The 22,242-nt window shown below is 39.0% G+C and overlaps 2 protein-coding genes across 3 annotated transcripts; one reads left to right on the top strand and one right to left on the bottom strand.

Annotated features, from left to right (window-relative positions):
* Window positions 1–83: 83 nt before the first annotated feature.
* LOC106637906 (TBP-associated factor 6) lies at window positions 84–3,832 on the top strand. Its single transcript, XM_014350882.2, has 9 exons — window positions 84–291; window positions 421–639; window positions 714–1,032; window positions 1,113–1,501; window positions 1,567–1,770; window positions 1,843–2,025; window positions 2,109–2,322; window positions 2,396–2,631; window positions 2,822–3,832. The coding sequence occupies exons 2-9, from the start codon at window positions 490–492 to the stop codon at window positions 2,906–2,908; spliced, it is 1,782 nt and encodes a 593-aa protein (XP_014206368.2). The 5' UTR covers window positions 84–291; window positions 421–489; the 3' UTR covers window positions 2,909–3,832.
* On the bottom strand, window positions 2,694–22,016 carry LOC106637904 (ATP-binding cassette sub-family C member 4). 2 transcript variants are annotated; one of them, XM_014350881.2, is made up of 18 exons: window positions 21,865–22,016; window positions 21,388–21,498; window positions 18,925–19,321; window positions 11,591–11,722; window positions 11,282–11,473; window positions 10,885–11,193; window positions 10,637–10,792; window positions 10,207–10,560; window positions 9,644–9,949; window positions 9,202–9,354; window positions 8,811–9,108; window positions 7,805–8,035; window positions 7,482–7,712; window positions 6,891–7,390; window positions 6,563–6,757; window positions 6,230–6,474; window positions 4,021–4,150; window positions 2,694–3,463 (listed from the first exon to the last, which is right to left on the bottom strand). In XM_014350881.2, the coding sequence occupies exons 1-18, from the start codon at window positions 21,936–21,938 to the stop codon at window positions 3,260–3,262; spliced, it is 4,218 nt and encodes a 1,405-aa protein (XP_014206367.2). In that variant the 5' UTR covers window positions 21,939–22,016; the 3' UTR covers window positions 2,694–3,259. The 2 variants fall into 2 exon arrangements, with proteins under 2 accessions (XP_014206367.2, XP_089450418.1); XM_089594292.1 differs by lacking the exons at window positions 21,388–21,498; window positions 21,865–22,016 and having other exon boundaries at window positions 11,591–11,745; window positions 18,925–18,959.
* Window positions 22,017–22,242: the final 226 nt, after the last annotated feature.

Genomic DNA, 22,242 nt, shown 5'->3' with positions numbered 1-22,242 from the left:
TTACGGTCTCAAATACCCATCAAATACCCAGCCGCCATGGTTGATGGTTGTCTAAATTTTTTTCGCGACTCGTTGCCGCCAGCTTGTTTATAAACAATTTTTAATGTATAATAATGAATCTAAGTGCTATTTTTTATCGCAAGTGTAAATAAAGTGTGTGCTAGTAACGAAGCCTGGTTGTTATGTTAATTAGTTAATGTTAAAGATGCTTGTGGGGTTATCATCATGATGTTGATGGACAGTAAACAAACGCGATCAAGAGGTTAGGCCGAGCAATGGTTTGAATTTTAGGTAATTATTTCGTATTTCAATCCTGACTTCGGATATAATAATATTTTGCAACAAGACAAAGTGAAAGAGAATACCGATCGTGGATATGATATTTCTTTGATAATAAGAGTCTGCGTTTATTTGTTCTAGTTTTAAGTATGCGCTTGGTCAAGCAGAGTAACACCTCACACTATCAGAAGACACAAGTAACAAGCCAAGATGAATGAAGGAGAATCCATGTATGGGACGACTCTGTCCTCGGAGTCGATGAAAGTTATTGCCGAGAGCATTGGCATTGGAAACTTGCCGGATGAAGCTGCCAAAGATTTAGCCGAGGATGTCAGTTACAGATTGAAGGAAATCGTTCAGGTAATGCTTGTGTGGTGTGAATTTTATGCACAATTTGTTGATGTGCTTATTCGAATGATTGCCTTGTCACGCAGGATGCTACAAAATTTATGAGACATGGTAGAAGGCAAAAGTTAACGGCGCACGACATCGACCATGCCTTGAAGGCTAAAAACGTTGAGCCCACTTATGGATTTTTTGCTAAAGAACACATTCCGTTTCGCTTCACGTCAGGTGGTGGCAGGGAGTTACACTTTATAGAAGACAAGGAAATCGACTTGAACGAAATGATTTCCTCGGCGAGCGGGCCAAACTGGCCAAAGCTGCCTTTGGAGACAACCTTACGAGCTCATTGGTTGTGCATCGATGGCATTCAGCCTACGATACCGGAAAATCCGCCACCCGTCTCTAAAGGTTAACTTTTCACTCTATAACGTTTGTTTGCAATAATCTTTTTTCACCCAAAGTACACCCATTGAATTTAAAATTCACAGAAGTGCAAAAGACCGAGAGTGTGGACCCAATAAGCACCAAGAACAACCAAACCAATTTGGGAAAACCCGGCAATAAGGGTCATAAGCTGCGCAACGTCGAAACAGTGCACGTCAAGCAGCTTGCCACGCACGAGTTGAGCGTGGAGCAGCAGCTATATTATAAGGAAATCACAGAGGCTTGCGTAGGCTCTGACGAGGGAAGACGCCTGGAAGCCTTCCAGTCGCTCTCTGCCGACCCCGGTCTTCACGAGATGCTACCTCGCATGTGTACATTCATTGCGGAAGGTGTGAGAATAAATGTGGTACAGAATAATCTCGCTATTCTCATCTACCTGATGCGGATGGTCAAAGCTTTGCTTGATAATCCGAGCCTTTATCTAGAAAAATACGTAAGTACTACTTATTCAAAGTAATTTTTAGCCCCAATTTATGTACGTTTGCTTTTTTGTTACAGCTTCACGAACTGATACCGTCAGTCGTGACCTGCATTGTATCAAAGCAATTGTGTTCCCGTCCAGAGCAAGATAATCACTATGCCTTGCGAGACTTTGCGTCACGTCTTATGGCGCAAATTTGTAAAAACTTCAATACTACCACGAATAATATTCAAACAAGAGTTACAAGAATCTTTAGCCAAGCATTGGCTAAAAACACTCAAGTAAGTTGGGCACTTTGTTGAAAGTAAATGTTGAACGACACATGAAAAACTAGAAGAAACGGTTACTTTCAGACACCATTCGCCTCACTGTATGGTGTTATTCACGGGCTCTGCGAATTAGGACCGGAAGTGATAAAGGCGCTAGTTATACCTAAAATAAAAATCATCTCCGATCGCATTGAGATGTGCATCGAGGGATCGAGTTTTACCAATGTAGATAAGGATGCCGCTGGGCGTATAAAAACCGTAGTAGTGGTAAGATTAACGATTCAATTTTTTTGTACCTTATGTACGAGAAATCTTACATTAAATTCTAATAGTTTATCGTTTGTCGTTAGAAAAATGTCGCGCCTATTTTGAAGACGATGCGGTCGCCACCAGATTATTTAGAGGAATTCAAACAGGAGTACGGTTACATAGGGCCGGCTTTGTGCACGGCTGTCACCAAAGCTCGAACTCAACCGATTTCAGTAGTCACCACTGCAGCTTTGACCAATAATACGAGTCAACAGCAAAATACCGTCACTACTGCTAAAACGATAACACAGCCAGGTGTGTAAAACCGTTCTAAAGTTTGTTGTAGTATCAACTGTGAATTCACAAGTAACTTACAATTGTATTTTAGTCGTCTTGGGAGCTACGAAAACGCTGACGTCAACGGCTAGTGGCCAAAAATACGTGATTGTACAGACGAAGTCACAGACGCCTACCGTTCAGCAGACACCGCAAGTTCAGGTGCAGCAGGTACCGGTACATGCGCAAGCGCAACAGGTTCAGGTTCAATCTAAACCAGCGCAAGCCACAAAAATCGTGGTTGTGTGCATGCCAAACGCGAGTCACGCACAGACGACTGTCACGCAGGTGAGGGATCGTTGTTTTAAAACAGCTTTATGAAATGAAGTATTATTTATTGGTTTTTATACATAAGTATTTACATTAACGTTTTCTACGTTTCACATATTCAGTTGATTCACTGGCACACCTTAATTATAAAAAGCTTTTTAATACATAACTATTAAATGACATCTCACTTTTGTTTTGACAATTTCAGTCAAATTTTTCGTCCAAGTCTCAAGTATTTGTGACCCAGAGTACCACGGAGCAGCTCTCAAACAACAACAACCAGATGGAAGAATAAAATTTATCTCATCAATTCAATGAGCAGATTCTTCGTTGAAGTGTGATTTCACATTGCCACCAACGGCAGTAGAAATGATTGTTGGTGAAAAACTATCTTAGAAAAAAAAAGTATAACTTAACTATGTACAGTCTTTGTATGACTTCATACAGATTCCTCGAGAGAAAGTTTGGATATTGCGCCGCGACATCAAAAACGATTCTCGCGTATATATAGATATTTTTTTTTATAATTATCTTTTCTTTTTTATTGAAAAAAAAAAAAAATGTATATTTATGTCTAGTATGTGTGTGTGTGTATGTGCGCGCGCGTGTATGTATAGTGAGAGCAGAGGGACGTTGTTCGTTGTTCTCACAAGCGTGAGCTGTAGCATTCTTCCTCCGGCTCGTCCTCGTCCACGTCGATATCTAGACTGCGCTGTTGCATATTGCGTAAGCAAGATTCCTCGGCTAGCTGCTTCAGCTTCTTCGCCATTACCTTGCCGGTCTGATTGACCATCTGGGAGAACGGGCCGTTGGCGTTTTTGGTCAAGAGCTCGTGCGGGCAGCCGAATTCCTGCGATGGAGAGACGAAAATTTATTTTTTTTTTGTGAAATTTAATTTTTTTGACATTTGTATCTACTTGTACACGATATCAACACTTGTGGGATGCAAGGTGATGGGAGAGGATAAGCTTGCGAGGACGATTGATCCAAATTTTTTTATTTTGGCTCCGAGTAAATGTATAGCTTTGAAGACGACTTGATATAATTTTAATTGATAGTATTTTTATCTTGTAAATTTTACTTTTATTACAGACAGAAAACCAAGTTTTATGTAAAAAAAAAAGATGAAAAGACATGTTTTGCCTTTTAATGTTGAATATCTATAAGTTTGTACGATTAAAATAGAAAAAAAATAAATAATTCTAGCTAAATTCCAGAACGGACGACTCGATTTTTCATACACATCGATGATTAACCGCACGACAAAGTGATGACGTTTTAACGTCAATAAGAATCCAATTACGTAACACAATAAACGTCTTTTGAAACAAAAAAAAAAGTTGAACAAATACCTTAAACTTAATCGCAATGTACTCAACGAAGCGAGAAAAAGCTCTTTATACGTACCGCCACAGAACCACTGTCCATCACGATAATACGATCGCTGTCGATGATGGTGTTGAGCCTGTGAGCCACCGTCAACACCGTGCATTTGGCGAATCTCTTTCTAATGGTACCTTGAATGACAGCGTCGGTGCTGAAAACAGACATGGGCATAGAAGAATTTGGAGGTCAGCATAGCCCGCGTGTATAATTAATCACATGATAGTTTTGGACCATCGGTATTTCATACTTTTTTTTTTTTTTTTCTTCGCAACACTCAAGTGTTCAATTACCATTGAAGCTCGTTTTGCCTTGAGCTTCGTTTAAACAGCTGAAAAGAAAGCATTGATTGCGAAAAAAAAAAACCAATCAACTGATAAGATTCAGTTCCGCTGCATTGATAAACCCATTAGGAACATTTAGTCCGAAAACGACCTTCCAGCACGATGCGAGCTTTTATTTTGTTCCTACTGATCGTGATTATCGCGAGCCACGGTAAGTCACCCACCGACTTTTCTTTCCTTATCCGTATACAATTGCAATATTATTACATGGACACAAATTCCCATAGTTTCAGCAAACTTGGACAACGCCGCAGTGGACCGCCAGTGCGTTGTTTTGTCGCAATTCTTGTGCAAAGCTTGGTGCAACTTGGGCTGGTTCAAAATGGCCCGGTGCACTGGCTTGAGCAGTTTTCCGTTTTTCACGTGCACTTGCGCGCAACAGTGAACCGCGGACAATGCGTACATATATTATGTTTACACCTGATGGATTTTTTTTTTTTAACGAATAAAAGACCGATGGTTTGACGAGTGTGTTTTTCTTTATTGGCAATAATTTATTGGCACATCCAGCTATTACACGCACAAATTGTACGACTGGTCGTTGGTAAACGAGTTAAACAAGAGGTGCGTGACTCAAAAGTGTTTTTATCCCGTCATTGATTGCTCGTACGTTTAACATAATCTTCAAATTGATGTCCAACAATTAATCGACTCTCGATAAATTAAAAAAAAAACTCGTTCTACATTATAGCCAGAGTGTTGTGATAGAAGCGTTCGACGTTAGGAAAGGATTATTTGGCGTATGCGAGGAATTTGCGGTACACGTAAAACATCCGCGTACTTTTGCTAAAAAAACATAGTCGATCGTCACGTGCCGATTTTCCAAAATCGGTGATGCATCATCACGATTTGACGGTACCAATTATTTCTACGTATGAATAAACAAAGCGAGTAGAGAGAAAAAAAAAAAAAAAAAAAAAAAAAGAGGAACACACTCTCGAGGGGGTCCTTGATCTTTTCTCTCTTTCGGTCCCGAGAGTCTGAAATTTAATGTATACGCACGTATAGCCTCGCGCGCGCCTATTTATTCGCTTTTGATGCAATGTAAGTAGTGAGCAATCGACGAGAGCTGTTATATTCATTATGGAAATGAATATGATGCCAAACATAGGTGTTGTACTATTTATGTAAACGCGCGAAAGAGAGAGAAAGGATATATACATATCGGATTCGTGTCAATAGTGTGTCCCTCCCGCGAGAGGAGGCCTATATATACTATATTATTCCGCGTACGTGTGGGCTGGATGTACTCCCAACGCATACGCATATGTGAGACGCCGATTTCAAGGCCGATCGCCAAGGCGTGTGTGTGGTTTTCGATCGGTCCAACGTATGCAGGGCTCATTGCGTGAACTTGCACGTCTCCTTTAATGTATATATTTCATTGTAATTGTTACTATGTATAGATTTTTGGATGCGAGCAAGCTTATTATACCGCGATCGGCACTTGGAAAAAAAAATCTATCCAACGAGAGCCTTCATATGAAAAAAAAAAAAGGAATGTAGGAAAAAAGGCAAAGTTCCGAGAGAGTAATTACCAGCTGAAAAGAAAAGACGCGGACGCAAAAGGCGTCGCGGTAATTCCCCGCGCGTGCACGTCACAGCTTCACAGATATACCCTCGGCCCCTATAATTATCTCTCGCACGCACGTGTACACACCTGTGAAGTTGTCTATATGCCGTCAATTGCGGAAGAGCCGCCCCGACACCTCTCTCTCTCTCTCACCTTTTTATTTCCTGGCTGTCTGATCGCGGCCGAAAAAAAAAAAAAAAGCCACTTGGCCCTGTATCCAGTGGTGTAATATCGTCCTTGGTTTCACCGCACAATGAAACCAATGAGGCCCCCCGCATACATGATACACGAATGTGGACACGTAAATGAAACTCACTGAGTGTCGATGTTGGCGGTGGCCTCGTCCAGCACGAGTATCGCGTTCTGCCTGACGATGGCTCGCGCCAGGCAGATCAATTGCCGCTGGCCGACGCTAAAGTTGCTGCCCTTCTCGGCCACCATCTGGTCCAGCGACAGCTCGTTGAGCTCGACCTCGCGCAACGCCTCCCACAGCACCGAGTCCCCGTGCTCGCCGAACGGATCGAGATTGTAGCGCAACGTTTGCGTGAACAGCACCGGCTCCTATGTATTATACACCACGTGCATTGTCATTTGTACAAAAGAAACCAATTGATTTTTCTCTCTCGCTGTAACTCGTGTACATGCATACCTGAGGTATGATGGATATGCGGGCCCGTAGATCCTGGAGGCCTACGTGCCCGGTGTCTATGCCATCGATCTTTATCTCGCCCTCGAGGTTGTCGCCGCTCAGCCGAAACAGCGCCGCTATGACCGAGGACTTGCCCGCCCCGGTCCGCCCGACTACACCTACCTTCCATCCCGGCTCGATCGTCAAGTTCAGATCCTGCGACAACACCACCGATCTTTACCGATCTCTCTCTCTTTTTTCCACACATACATATAAATACGTCCGTGTATAATTATATAACTATACCATGTACATTATTTGTATGGATGTATGGAAAAGAAGTGATTACCTTGAGGACGAGGGGCTTGTTGTCCTCGTAGCGCATGGAGACGTGTCTCAGAGCGAGTTTGCCGCGCCTGGGCCACTCCTTGGGCAGCGGTGTCGGGGATGTGAGCGGGTGCTCCTTGGGTAGGTTCGTGTACTGGAGCATGCGCTCGACGGAGGTCAGTTGGGAGACGGCGTCGACGAATATACGAAAGCCGTACTGCACCATGCCCGTGAGTATGGTGGCCTGGGACAGGGCGAGGCCGACGTTGCCGCCCGGCGTTTTGCCATCGTCGGCGAGGATGAAGCTGTACGCCACTACACCGACGAACGCGACCAAAAGGAGATCCAGGAATATACTGAAGACTATCGAGGTCGCTATGGCCAGAAAACACGCGCCCGAGTGCTCGTCCTGGTATCGGTCGAACTCCTTGACCAAACGGCCCGCGATCTGCTCGCCGCAGCTGCGGATCGTCGTCAAGCCGTTCAGCGTGGCGTTCACGTGGGAGAATACCGGGCTCTTGGCTGGCGATCGGTTATTTTGTATATTTATCAATCGCGACAAAAATATACTACGACTACTGGTGTGGTGTATTGCTTTGTTGCAAGGGCTTACCGGACGTCTCGACCCTTTTGATCTTTTGGGCGGTCGTGAGGTAGACGGACTTGGCAAACCAGAACACCGTGCCGATCACCAGGATCGGCAGGATCATCCAGTGGTTGACGATGACGATGACGACGAGGATGCCGAACATCACCGAGAATATCTGCACGGTCTCGGTGAAGTTTCGCGAAAGCATCTCGTCCATGGCCCCGGTGTCTTTGGAAAACCGGTTCAGGATCCGCCCTGCGACACGTACACCAATTATGTAACAAGAGATCTTGAGGATTAGAAAAAAAAAAAAAAAAAAAAAAAAAAAGGAAGATCTATAGTTGTACCAGATGGATTTTTGTTGAAAAAGCTCATGGTGGCGTGGAGTAGGTTAGAGAACATCATCTGGTGGAGTCGCCGGCTCGACTTCATGCATATCCTCGTGGCGAGGTAGTTCCGGAAGATGCAGAAGAACGCGCAGAGGATCAACAGGGCGGCGTAGATGTTGATGGCGTCGATCGTCGACAGCAGGCCTGCCTCGTCGGTTCTGATGTCGATGTCCTCCAAAACGCCGATTCCTAACGCGAACCAAGACAATGGAATAAGAATTGAAACGCCCTTCGCCGTACAGTGGGTCAGTGACACATTGCGCGTGTATTATCATTGTACAAATGGGAATGGTAATACAAGTACAAAATATATAAAAACACACGAGCGAGAGAGCAACAGATCCCTCGCACACGTCATTACACACGTGCATTCGCAATCGTCGGGCCGACAGAGATTTTTCAAGATAAAACGTAAAGGCCTTGCGCGTTACTCATTGTTTCGCGCTCACTCTCTTGGAAATATATATACTTATTCATCCACCGAGAATCACACGGGTCCATATTTCCTTGCATTACGTGGAAGATGTGGTGTGGAGTCGTCGGCGAGGCTGCGGCTGACGAAGCTCTTATTTCATCCACCGGTAGGTATATACAAGTATACACAGGTGGTGCTAAAGCAACTCTTTTTTTTTTTTTTTTTTCCTTCAAACTGCACCTTTCGCACAATCGGGTTATCGGTCGCAGGGGAGGCAAAAGTGACTATAATTCTAACAACTGCAGTTTAACTCATAAACGATCTTGAATCAGCGATTCTTCTTTTTTTTTTTTCCTTTTCCTTCGCGCGCACGTGCACACGTGTCCGGCGCATACATACGTAATTATACATAAATATCAGCGTGGGGGAGGGCACGCGCAACGCGCGTTTATCACTAAACGGTCGCGCAATTGACCGAGTTTTGCGGGAAAAAAAAAAAAAAGAAAATTATCCAGGGCTGTTCGACCAATCGTGCGCCCAATAACTCACCCGACAGATTGGCCGTGCGGTACTCTTGCATGTATTTCTTCTCGACGCTGGAGTTGCGCGAGTTGTTGCGTATGTCCTCGATGTTGGTCCAGTAGCCGAGCCAAAAGTCCGTGCCACTCGTGGCGATTTGGGTGAGCAGTGCAGTGAGCACGTAAAACCCGAGGATGCACCAGGAACCCCCGGCCCGTATGTAGGCGAGGAAGAGCTCCAAGTTGCCGTATTGACGGCCCGACTCGCCTTCCTCGGCGTCAGGACGCTGCTCGGCCGGTTCTTCGTCCACGCTTTCGGACTCGGACAGCTGGTGCACGGATTCCTTACATTCACACCGTGTCCGACCAAACGATTTGTTTTTTTTTTTTACTTTATATCATATACAAATGCACTTGCTTACGTCGAGCGACTTGTCATCCTCCTCGGGTGCCGCCTCTTTGGTCCCTCCCTCCTTTTTCTTCTCGCTGAAGGACTTTTGCTTGCCCAAAAGAGCCATGACCTTCGGGTTGAGGTTCGTGATGTTGTGGTAGGAACCCTGGTACTTGACGCTTCCCTACGGACAATCGAGAGAATCGTGACATATTACACGCGCGGGAAAAACCAACGACGGGGACATTAGTTGGCGATCGATTCCCTCGCGTTTTCACTGCACGAAGAATCAAGGGGGAAAGTCGTCAATCACGTACTTGGCAAAACTTGTGTATTTTATATTCAGTGTACGCAAAGCAAGTACGTGGTTGTTGCCAAAAAAAATACACTACGTAACTTTGGGTATACGTATTGTTGTTTCCCAAAATGGCCCAATCGTGGGCATCTCGTGTGTACAATACATTATAACTCACGCGCTCAAGGAACACAATCGAGTCGGCTTGTCTCAAAAACTGGAGCTGGTGGGTCACCAAGACCCTCGTCTTTCCTTTGAGGTACCCGAGAACGCAGCGCTCAAAGAGATGCCGAGCCACCCGGGGATCCACCGCGCTCAGAGGGTCGTCCAGCAGATAAAGATCCGCTTCACGGTAGACGGCACGAGCCAAGTTCACCCGAGCCCGCTGGCCACCCGACAACGAGGCACCCCGCTCGCCCACCACCGACTGGTCACCCTTGGCCAGCTGCTCAAAGTCACGGCGCAGGGCGCACACCTCCGTCACCTGTTTTATGATTTATTATTATTATTGTTTTTTTTTTTCTTAATCACATACATGCTTGTTTCATTGTCATTCGTTCTTCCTCCTCGTGTGCATATTATATATGCGTACATCTCCGCGCGAGAAGTAACAAATATAAACGCCGATAAACGCGAGGAGGAAAAAAACTTGTTGACCATATATAATGACGAGTGCATCATAGATATGTATAAATATTACGTATACGTCAGGAAATGAGCAACAAACAGACCAGCACCAACCTCGTTGTACCTAGCTGCGTCGAACGGTTGTCCAAAGAGGATGTTGTCCCTGACGGTGCCGGCAAAGAGCCAAGCGTCCTGGCACGCGTACGATACCCTGAGGCTGGGGTTGTCGGTGTGGAAGCCCGGCTTGTGGACCGGCTCCGCACCGGCGAGCTGATGCTGCTTCATAGTGACCGTGCCCGCGCCCACGGACAACTCGCGGAGCAGTAGATTCAGGAGGGCCGACTTGCCGGAGCCCACGTTGCCGGCGAGGGCGCACAAGCTGCCGGCGTCGATTTTTAAGGTTAGCTCGTTCAGCGTCGGGGGAAGCTGACCCGCTACCCAATTGGCCGAGACTCGGTTGAAGGTTATCTATGTAGGACGCGACAGAGAACACTCTCGGGACTTGACTCTAGAGGGTATATATTTTACGTTTGTATTTGCATACCTCGACCGGTAGGCCATTGAGACCGGGACTGGCGTTCATGGCTTCTTTGACCTTTCCGGTGAATATAACCTCGTTGTTGTGGATCTGCTTGCTCTGGGGCACTTTAAGCATTTGGATCTGTTTGGTCGGCGAGATCTCGTCCAAAAGTAGAAATTCCTGCAATACGTTAATTGTTACAGTTCTCAAAACACACATATATATGTACTTGTGGACGATAATTATTATTTGCAAGTAAAACATATATATACCTCTAGGCGCCTAATGGATACCGAGGCCTCGCCCAGGGCGATCATGCCGTGGGGCATCATGTAGATGATCGACAACTGAAGAATATTGAAATAAGTAGCCAGGACGAAGGATATGTCGGCGGTTAGTTGATTGCCGACCATAACGTAGAGTACCAGGGTGGCAAAGACGGTCAGGCGCTCGGTGTAGACCATCGAGCTGAAGAAGAAGCTCCGCACGTGCGAGGTCTTGGTTATTTTGTCCATCTCGTCCTGCCTCGTCTTGTTGACTATCTTCTCGAACGGCTTCTCCCACGCGTACATTTTTATGACCTGTCCCCCAATGTTTATTTATTTATTTTTTTTTATTAATCTCAATGCTTATGGTAAAAATAAAGTTTTGCACCTCCTGTTCTCTCACCTGTATGCCGGAGACGAGCTCGCTCATAAGCTGGACCCTAGTGTCGGTGAGGGTGGCTATTTTAGCCCTGAGTATCTTGCTCGTGTAAATGACGATCGCCTGCAGCGGGACGGCTATCACGAAGAGTATGGCTATGCCCACGAGCAGCATCATGCCGATGTCGTTCCACATTACGTACATTATTATCACTATCTGTACGCCCATGAGTCCGGGGATCGACAAAAGTGTGGATTTTATTTTTTAAGTTGTGTCCTTTTTCTAGAGTATATACTTACGCAATGTGCAATGTTTGTTTTCTCTTTAGCTCACCTGGACGGGCGTTATCCAGACAAAGTTGAGGTACTGGAAGAGCATGTCGAAACGACTGACGTCGTTGCTCATCAAGTTGACGACCTGGCCGGCGGCCGTTTTGTCCAGTATCGATTTTTTCAGTCGCAAGCTCTGAAAATCCAAGCATCAAAAGGCTTCTTTCGCCCATTTTTTTTTTTTTTTTTTTTTTTTTTTTTTTTGGTTCTATATACATATTGTGCCGCTTTTCGTTAACTGTTTTTGTTTCGTTAGTTAACATATAAGTACGCACAGTTTCAACGATAAATTTGTGTTTTCACGTAGCGTAGAAAATATGAATTACGCGTGGAAATACTTGGACTATCTACATTTTAAGTAGGAAAAAACAAAGTTGAGTTTAAACCCCGAATGCGTGTAAAAGGACAATAATAGTCGATCTTTTGAAACTGACGAAAATAAGGTTGATAACAATGTAATGCAACCTTACTTTTTTTAGAACGAAGTTCTTTATGTCGCGTTACTCGGGGGGCTGGAATTTTAAAACCGACAGATTTTTTTTTTTTGAAACGAAAGTGGTTTCCTTTTCCTCTCAAGTTTCCCCCCCTTACCCCGTTCCCCTCACCGACTATTCTCTATACACTTCCCCTCTCCCCACTATATATGTATATCGGCCAACCGTGCCGTGTTACTCTTCTACACACCTTTGCCCACCATTCTCCCTCACACTCCCAATTTTATTTTCTCACAATAATTTTTATTTCACTTTGAATTTCTTTCTTTTACAATTCTAAAAAAAAAAAAAAAACATTTTCCAATAAAGAGTTTTGAACCCTCGACCTTCGACCTTCGACCTTCGACCTTCGACCTTCTGCATGTGAGTCCAGTACCTTACCCACTCTGCTACGAGCGCTGCCGTTTATAGAAACTTGATTTCTTGTACTTATGGTGTGGTTCGTAACTGAAATATTCCATTTTTACATGCATTCACTAATAATACATTCGATTTATGATAAATTGTTTTTGTGTTTGTTTTCTAAATACTTGGAATAGAGTTAAAGAATGTATCAAAGGTTTTTAGAGGCGCTTATTTCGAATTCGATAAACAAATTATGTTACATTATCACATAATTATATAAATAAAGTAATTCAAAGTAAATCAATTAAAAATGAATTATGTAAGATCATTATATAAATATAATTCGAGTTTCATATCATTTTAATGGTTTTTAAGGGTACTTATTTTGAATTTGATAAACAAATAATGGCACAATGTCATTGAGTAATTATATGAAAATAAAATAAAAATTGCATTAATAAGCTATAAAATCGCAAAAAAATAAGTGGAAAAAAAAATTTTTTTTAAATTAATGAAATGAAATATGAAAATAAAATGAAATAAAATTACAAAAGACATGAATAAATACAACGGAATAAAAAAAAATAAAATAAAAAAGGGAATGAAAAAAAAAGATTAAATATGAAAATAAAAAAAGGAATTAAATAAAGGAAATACAAAAAAATAAAAAAAATGTATTAAAATGAAATATCAAAAAAAAATAAAACAAGAAATAAAAAAAAAAAATTAAAACAAGAAACAAAAAAAAAATAATACAAGAAATTAAAAACAAACCAGGGGGTATAAATGGGTCATGGGACCCACGGTAAGAACGAAGTTCTTTAAACATGACATGAGTATAAAAACACAATTTCTCAGGTAACAAGGGGGTCGCCAGACCCGTAGAAAGAACGAAGCTCTATAAACGTTAGTACTGCATTCATGTAGTTCACTAAACAAAAACTTAAAAAACGAATTAAAGAAAAAAATTAAAAAAATAGTTCAGTACTCACGATGGTTGAACTTCGTGAGTACTGTATTTATGCACGCCGTTCTCACGAAGTTCAACCATCGTGAGTACTGAACTATTTTTTTAATTTTTTTCTTTAATTCGTTTTTTAAGTTTTTGTTTAGTGAACTACATGAATGCAGTACTAACGTTTATAGAGCTTCGTTCTTTCTACGGGTCTGGCGACCCCCTTGTTACCTGAGAAATTGTGTTTTTATACTCATGTCATGTTTAAAGAACTTCGTTCTTACCGTGGGTCCCATGACCCATTTATACCCCCTGGTTTGTTTTTAATTTCTTGTATTATTTTTTTTTTGTTTCTTGTTTTAATTTTTTTTTTTTATTTCTTGTTTATTTATTTATTTTTTTTTATTTTATATGGGAGGAAGAGGTATAAACTCATCGATCTGTTTTTTCATAAAAAAAAATAGCTGCATCAAACGGTTCAAATTAGTTTATGTACTAAAACAAGCGCGAAGTTTTATCATTTGTACGAGAAATAGTATTATTCATAAGATAGTGATTATCGACCTTAATTACACCAGTTTCTGAAGTTTTCTCTAAATTGCTTTAAAATGGATTTTCTAGCTTCGTAAAAAGACCGCCTATTATTTTTGCTTCCTTGTTACATGATACAAAAATTTAAGTCCTCAAACTTAGTTGCTGCACAAGAATATGTAATGTGAACCTTTGGTAGTTTTCATTTTAAGTATGCTAACTGTAAGTTAGCATTATAGAGGCGATGTGTTCTTAACAAGGCCTTTATTTCATACTACAAAATTAGGAGCCTATGTTACTAAGGAGTTATGAAGTATAGTATGCGTTGCAACTTCGAATTTGGAAACTCAAAGAATTAGAAGTTTAATAAACTTTAAACTCGCTCAATATGTAAATGTAGCTACCAGAATGAAAGAAATTAATTTACAATCTGCAATTTTAGATGTAGGTATGTTTATAACTTTACTTTGAAGATATTTCCTTCATTATTGAGTTAAAAACAAGTACTTTGGTTCTTTCTGTCTTTTTTTAGCTATTCTTACTTCACTGGAAAAAAATTTAGTTGTCAGTACATTTATAGACACGTACGTTGGCTAGAAACTAATTTGTTTCATCACTTTTTTGAAGAATTAGCTATCAGGAAAGCAGTGCCTTTGAAGAGCTTCTTTTTTGTAATTTATTTCTGATTGGCTTGAACGATGATTGGCCGAAACCTATTAATTACGAATATTCAAAACAATGATTATTTCTCTTTAACATTCACTTCTTTACTGGGTAAGTATTTCATTTAGCCAAATAAATATTTAATTGTATCGCCTCTAACGAAATAATTATTTATTGTAAAGAAAAATAGTATGTATTAAAGTAAATATTTGATTCGTTTATAAATGGCATCATGTGCTGTAAAAAAAAAAAACATTTTCTCATTGATAAAAATTTTTTTGTTTACAACAATTACATTACGCTATTGTATTGTGTTTATCCGACTATTCTGTATATTTTAAGGTCTCTTCAGTTTCTTCAATGAAATAAAACAAGTTAAATAAGCAGTGATTTTGTTAACTTGGATTGTGAATTAATTAAACTAAATGTAAATTAGAAATGATACCACGAATATTCAATTGATATTAATAAATTTTTTTAGAGCCTCTTACTTGATGAAATGTTATCACTTGACGAATATTAATGCTTCAAGCTATTAAAGTATTAAAAATTCAAAAATATAAAAAAACTTCAGATTTAATCGCTTTGTGTGCGTGTGTGTGTGTGTGTGGGGGGGGGGGTACTTCAAATACAAATACTGCAAAATGTTAGAGTTGAAATACGCAATATATACTATTCAAAACGCAACACAATCGCACACAATGCCTTTTTGTATCAGTTAAGATTCCTGTAATTTGACGTCTTGTACTTGTACAAAAATACACATGCAAGACTTAGTAAGAGGGTGATATTGAAATGCAACGCATATAAACACAGTGCTGTACTGCGTAGTGATCGAGCATATGAGCACACCTGCATGCATGGCTTCTTTGTCAAAGCACTATGATTTTGTACATCTACTCCAAAAAAAAAAAATCTCAAAAAAAAAAAACAATTAAGAAAAGAGGCCAGTTTGAGTAAACTAAATGGATTTCATTAAAAATTATTGTTAAAGTCAGTAGATATGAACTATAATCTTCATACTTCGATGTCAAAATTTTATAAAAAGAAAAATTCACGAGCCTCATTAAACAAAATAGATAATTACATTTTTTTTTCTTCAAAAGTGTACGATTGCTTGCGTGTAAGCTTGCGTGAACGATTTCGTACAAAGAAGCCAGGAGATATTTTGTTCGAGTCGTTGGTGTGAGTAATATCGCATTCTTTGTCTCCAGATGTTATCATATACACATTTAATGTCTTCATATTTGCAGTATATCCTAGTGACACTAAACCACGCGAGTTTTGTAAGCGAATGCTTTCCGACTCTCTTTACAATGGTTGTGAGTCAAATAGGATCACAAGTACCATTTCGGATCTGGCCTTGTCGGGTCGAAAAAAGGTTTCTCAAATCTTCAAGTAGCAACGTGAAGTAGTAAAAAAATGTTTAAACAGGTCGTATATGATAAAAAAAATGTATATAAGTCTACATGAGAAATGTGGCATAAATTGGCAATGCCTTTCACTCAAGCCACGACCACATATTTGATCCAAATATTGATTTTAAAAATAATAAAAATAAGAGTAAAAAAAAATAATAACTAAATACTACAATAGGAGGGATAATCATCATCATAATGATAATGGTAACAATAAAAATAGTAATAATCACAAATGACCACAACTTATGCTACGATTTTCAAAAATTGTTTAATAAAATATAGAATAATAATTTTTACCAACGGACGTCATTTTTTAAAATTAATTAGCTATTGTTCTTAGTATTGCAGCACTGCCATTACCCACATTGCCTTACGAACTAACTAAAATACAAAGCAGCAAAAAGAACAGTGGAATCAGAGCCATTTTCAGTTGAACAATAACAGCATACACACAATTGGGTGTTAAATAAATTATAAAAAAGTTAAATAATACACGGATAAGATGCATGTGATTTTTGACACGATACTTCAAAGATAAATTTTTTTACATTATCGCTATTGTTGTTTGTTAAACAATTAAAAGTAAGGAATATAAAGCGTTTGTAAAAGAGATATTGAAATGGCGGGAGTTTACTTTAAAGTAGACGTATAAGGTGGTTAAATAGTTTCGCAATTTCACAATCAGTCATAAAAAATAAATAACAATATGTTAAATTTTGATTGTGGACACCGAGAAAAATTGTTTGAGAAGATAAATATATTTTAACAACTAAATTCAACCAAGTTAATTTTTAATTTTGATGATTCAAAATATCTAATAAGGCCAGAAATCTTAAGAAATCTGTCGTTTTAATGATCATCTGAGAAAACGATATTTTTTTTACGGCTTACTCGTTGACTTTTCAGGGTTATTGTGTTAATTTTCAGTTTTTTATTTATTTATTTTTTTTTATTTTATATGGGAGGAAGAGGTATAAACTCATCGATCTGTTTTTTCATAAAAAAAAATAGCTGCATCAAACGGTTCAAATTAGTTTATGTACTAAAACAAGCGCGAAGTTTTATCATTTGTACGAGAAATAGTATTATTCATAAGATAGTGATTATCGACCTTAATTACACCAGTTTCTGAAGTTTTCTCTAAATTGCTTTAAAATGGATTTTCTAGCTTCGTAAAAAGACCGCCTATTATTTTTGCTTCCTTGTTACATGATACAAAAATTTAAGTCCTCAAACTTAGTTGCTGCACAAGAATATGTAATGTGAACCTTTGGTAGTTTTCATTTTAAGTATGCTAACTGTAAGTTAGCATTATAGAGGCGATGTGTTCTTAACAAGGCCTTTATTTCATACTACAAAATTAGGAGCCTATGTTACTAAGGAGTTATGAAGTATAGTATGCGTTGCAACTTCGAATTTGGAAACTCAAAGAATTAGAAGTTTAATAAACTTTAAACTCGCTCAATATGTAAATGTAGCTACCAGAATGAAAGAAATTAATTTACAATCTGCAATTTTAGATGTAGGTATGTTTATAACTTTACTTTGAAGATATTTCCTTCATTATTGAGTTAAAAACAAGTACTTTGGTTCTTTCTGTCTTTTTTTAGCTATTCTTACTTCACTGGAAAAAAATTTAGTTGTCAGTACATTTATAGACACGTACGTTGGCTAGAAACTAATTTGTTTCATCACTTTTTTGAAGAATTAGCTATCAGGAAAGCAGTGCCTTTGAAGAGCTTCTTTTTTGTAATTTATTTCTGATTGGCTTGAACGATGATTGGCCGAAACCTATTAATTACGAATATTCAAAACAATGATTATTTCTCTTTAACATTCACTTCTTTACTGGGTAAGTATTTCATTTAGCCAAATAAATATTTAATTGTATCGCCTCTAACGAAATAATTATTTATTGTAAAGAAAAATAGTATGTATTAAAGTAAATATTTGATTCGTTTATAAATGGCATCATGTGATTGCGTCAAGCGTTTGTAAAAGAGATATTGAAATGGCGGGAGTTTACTTTAAAGTAGACGTATAAGGTGGTTAAATAGTTTCGCAATTTCACAATCAGTCATAAAAAATAAATAACAATATGTTAAATTTTGATTGTGGACACCGAGAAAAATTGTTTGAGAAGATAAATATATTTTAACAACTAAATTCAACCAAGTTAATTTTTAATTTTGATGATTCAAAATATCTAATAAGGCCAGAAATCTTAAGAAATCTGTCGTTTTAATGATCATCTGAGAAAACGATATTTTTTTTTTTAATCGGTCCTACGAATGATTATTAACGTTATTCTTCTTTCGCGAAAAGGTTTGAGCTTTATAAAATCAATATTTGGGATTAAATAATTCAATTTCGACACCGTAATTTTATCCCCAATGTTTGCAAAAAACACTTTTCGAAAATTATCCTTATCGTAGCGCTATATGGTAAAGGTCAGCAAAAACGAACGATAACTCGGTGTCCCTGATCTTACACATAATTTGTTCGTTGTAAAAAAAAAAAAAAAAAAAAAAAAAAAAGAAAAGAAAAAAAAAGTCAATTCGTACGAGCTTGAAATGTAATCTATCGTAAGCGAATAAATTAGACCGGCAGTTAAGACAAATAAATGAAAAGTGAACAATTAAATATACATTATATGTATACGTGCAGGATAATTTACCGATCACGTGTTTGCGTTAATGGAAATATTGTTTAAATTACACGTGTAGAAAGAATAAACTCGAGCTTCGGAGCTTTTTTTTCACGCGCCTTCTCCCGCACTTACAACAATATGTGGTACACTTGTATTGAAATTCGTATTCACAAAAAAAAAAAAAAGGTTGTCCACGAATGCCCCCAAAGGTAATTTTCAATAAAAATAATAGTACCATTTATAGGAAAGCGGAAAAAAATGTCGCTACATAATATATACCTTTCTGTAGATGAGGGTGCAACAGGCGACCCTAGCCCTCATCCCCATGAGATTGGCGATCCTGAAGCCGTGGTGGAGCAAGAGCACGTTGCCGAGCTTGGCCAGGATCATGAGACCGGCGTAAACGACGACGTCGCGCAAGTCCTCGTCGCCGGTGGTGGAGTTGCGTATCTCGAAGTAGTCGATGACGTAGCCCTGGAAGATGGGCATCGCGACGACGAAGCCGAGGAAATTTATGACCTGCAGAACGGCCAGCCGGGCGTTTTGCCAGGCGAACATGCGCAGCAGGGCCCGGGACAGGCTTGGCTTGGGCCTGTCACGGGGCCCGATTTTCTGGCCCTCCTTGCTCAGCTTGTACTCCGATCGGCGGCTCCTCTCGAGCTCTTTGTTCCATTCGCTGAAATCGGGTTCACCTTGGGTTTTTTACTTTTGCACGTACACGTGAAATAACCATCTTTTCGCATCAAGCGGTAAAACGTCGAGCTTAGAGGTTTGGCCTTTTCTTTTTTTTTAATTTTATCAAATGTGGTTTTTTTGCCATTAAAGATTCATCCTTAACAACATTTTTCCCAGCAATAACTATGTATTACAATGTAGGAAAACAACAACAAAAACATAGCCATAGTAAGTACTTAAATATTTATTTATCATACTTTAGCGTATACGACCTTTCGTGTATAAAGTACGCTGCACTTATCTGATAGAACAAAACAAAAAAAACAAAAACTTCTCAGTTTTGTGTTGCAAACAATGACTAAAAAATTTTTCAACAAAAAGAATGCATGAAATACACATAAATAAATTGCTATCCAAAGTGTTTAAAAATTCTCGATCGATTAAAAAATTATGAAATCGTATCGTTTTTTTTTAATGAAATGATCCATACTTTAAGTTAATTCCATTTATTTAATACATATGTGGTCAATCCTATATTAAAACTTAATATATGTATACATAAAAACTTATGAAAACCAATTAAATTTCTAAACTATTAAGCAATTTTATTTTTAAACCTCAAATTTAAACCATGTCAAAAATCATTTGAACTGTTTTTTAAAAAGATAGGGTTACATTTTCATGAAGTGCGATAGTAAGCAGCCCATAGTTAACAGTGAAAATTTATGTATTTAAATAATTGAGTCAACACAGATATCATATTTTTCTCAAAGAACATCACCACACAAGAAAGAACTTCAGGTAATTCAAACACGTGAATACTAAAATTGGTGTACCAAAAAAATGTGTAGATCCCCATTCTATTAAATCTTGTTTTTCTAGCATTTGGACAAAGTCGGTTAGAGTTTGAGCCTTGACCTCCATATCTCATAGCACATGCCTGTGTAAAATGAATTGACGAAATTCAACCGCGTTCATGATAGACAAATGGTTAACTCGAGTTAATTGAATGGACAAAGTAATTAATATGTATTTTTTCGTAAACTATTTTTATTTCAAGTCAAAAATTGAAAAAAACAAAGGATTATTCTTCAAGCAGATCGTTCACATAATTATCTCGAATTTTCCTCAACACGTCCAAATTAACGCTTTTGATTTTAGTGAACTTTGATGTTGAAATAATATGGTGGTGCAAGAAATGTTGTAAAATTTTTCATTAGATAAACAGCCGTAAGAATATTTTTTTGCAATTATTTGCAAAACAAGGTCATTCAAAATTAGTTGCACCTATGGCGAGTTACCATTAGAAATTTTCAACCACATGTATTAAACATTAATTGTTTAAAACCAGTGAAATTAAGTTTTGGCTGCTTGCATCGTAAAAAATCGCTTAGATGACTCGATTTGACTTATATTTGCTGTTTACTCACAAAAGAACAAGTGTTTAAAGTTGCAATTGACAAAGCATTGCATTTTTGTTTACAACCTTTGTTATACACGATACGTATACACGGTTTGCTATATAGTTCTAGTAAAAAAAAAAAAAGATAATTTTACAGAGATAACAAGCACTTATATAAAATATACACTACACATGTATGGATAAGGTTCAAGAAAATTGGCGCGTACAATACCTAGACATTTGGATAAGCAGCTGTGGATTTGTTTAATGTATGTATAGAGATGCGGTGAAATATTAGTGTAAAAATAAGGTGGCATGTCATTTCTAAGAACGACAATGCACGTATATCATAAGTACATGTACTGTAAGCGTTGCTTTTTTACGCAAGCATTTTCCTCGTTGTTTAAAGCACCCAACAACCGATCAATCGTTGGATCACCTGCATACAATATATTTCCGTTGCTACAGAAGGTTTTCTTCGCTATAATATTTACTTAACGATAGGAAAAAATTAAGTGTTCAAACATATTTTTCACTTAAAGCGAGTCCAAAACAAAATAATTATGGAATCCCCCTCTGATGTATGTATACGTATACATATATAGCACGGATGACAATTGATTACTTGCATGAAATCGAAAGTAGCAAAAAAAAAAACAGCTTACCGTTCGAGACGATTTCCGAGATGCTCCGATTCGTCGGAATCGAGGGGATCGTAGATGTCGTCCAGTGTCACTTCGCTACGATTGCACTTGAGGAATATCTGCTTCGTGTACCTGAAAACGATAATTTTCCGGAAGATCGGTATTAGAAAAACAAACGCAGACGATCGAAATTGTTTCTGTACTCCATGCACACGCGGACCGGAGCAAGTTTTTTTTTCCATTCATCATCTACAGGTGTTACCTATGCAAATTGGGGGAGATAAAAACAAGCGCGGGTGTCTATTTTGGGCCATTTTTAAAATTAAAAAAAAAAAATAAATAAATAAAAACTAACCGATCTCGATAACTTTTGGTATTTAACTTGCCACACTGCATAAAACGGACTCGTATGTCCGCAAAAAACTCTTTGGATTTCAAACAACCACCGGATGATACAGTTGAAAAAAAAAAAAAAAACACCCTTAGAAAGAGACCTACCACAGAAGCGCTTGGCTGAGGAGACCGGCACCCTGGGCCGGATTCTCCTTCGGAGCCCTTTTCTTGTTATCCATGCTAAAACCGCAACACTTTGCACGTACGAAATTGGAGAAATAAAAATAAACTCGAGAAAAAATGGTGAATTAAATTTGGTCGAGCCGAGCGAACCGATCGTCGAGTGCGGCGCGCTCGCTCTGCACTGAGTTGTGGGTATACACACATCCGCCTCGAGTTACTTCTTGTGTACACTATACACCTGCTCCTATATACACCTATAATCTACCGATAGAAACGAGAATATATTACGTACGTACACATTTAATGGGAGGGAAAACGCGTTGGAGGATACATACAATATGCGACGCGCAGAGGAGGGAG

The sequence above is a fragment of the Copidosoma floridanum genome, unplaced genomic scaffold, assembly GCF_036245765.1.
Source record: "Copidosoma floridanum isolate Cflo_tuat_1 unplaced genomic scaffold, Cflo_Japanese_pri ptg000021l, whole genome shotgun sequence".
Classification (NCBI taxonomy): Eukaryota; Metazoa; Arthropoda; class Insecta; order Hymenoptera; family Encyrtidae; genus Copidosoma; species Copidosoma floridanum.
This window is presented reverse-complemented; position numbering and strand designations above follow the sequence as displayed.

What these genes read in the sequence shown, in the direction of transcription:
- LOC106637904 (XM_014350881.2), bottom strand. Translation starts at nt 21,938, where the DNA reads ATGGATAACAAGAAAAGGGCTCCGAAGGAGAATCCGGCCCAGGGTGCC. An exon ending in TCAATGGCCTACCGGTCGAG is followed by an intron (nt 10,561 to 10,636) that starts GTATGCAAATAC and finishes CGTCCTACATAG; the next exon opens with ATAACCTTCAACCGAGTCTC. An exon ending in TTTCAACAAAAATCCATCTG is followed by an intron (nt 7,713 to 7,804) that starts GTACAACTATAG and finishes TACGTGTCGCAG; the next exon opens with GGCGGATCCTGAACCGGTTT.
- LOC106637906 (XM_014350882.2), top strand. Translation starts at nt 490, where the DNA reads ATGAATGAAGGAGAATCCATGTATGGGACGACTCTGTCCTCGGAGTCG. An exon ending in GATTGAAGGAAATCGTTCAG is followed by an intron (nt 640 to 713) that starts GTAATGCTTGTG and finishes CTTGTCACGCAG; the next exon opens with GATGCTACAAAATTTATGAG. An exon ending in GTATAAAAACCGTAGTAGTG is followed by an intron (nt 2,026 to 2,108) that starts GTAAGATTAACG and finishes GTTTGTCGTTAG; the next exon opens with AAAAATGTCGCGCCTATTTT.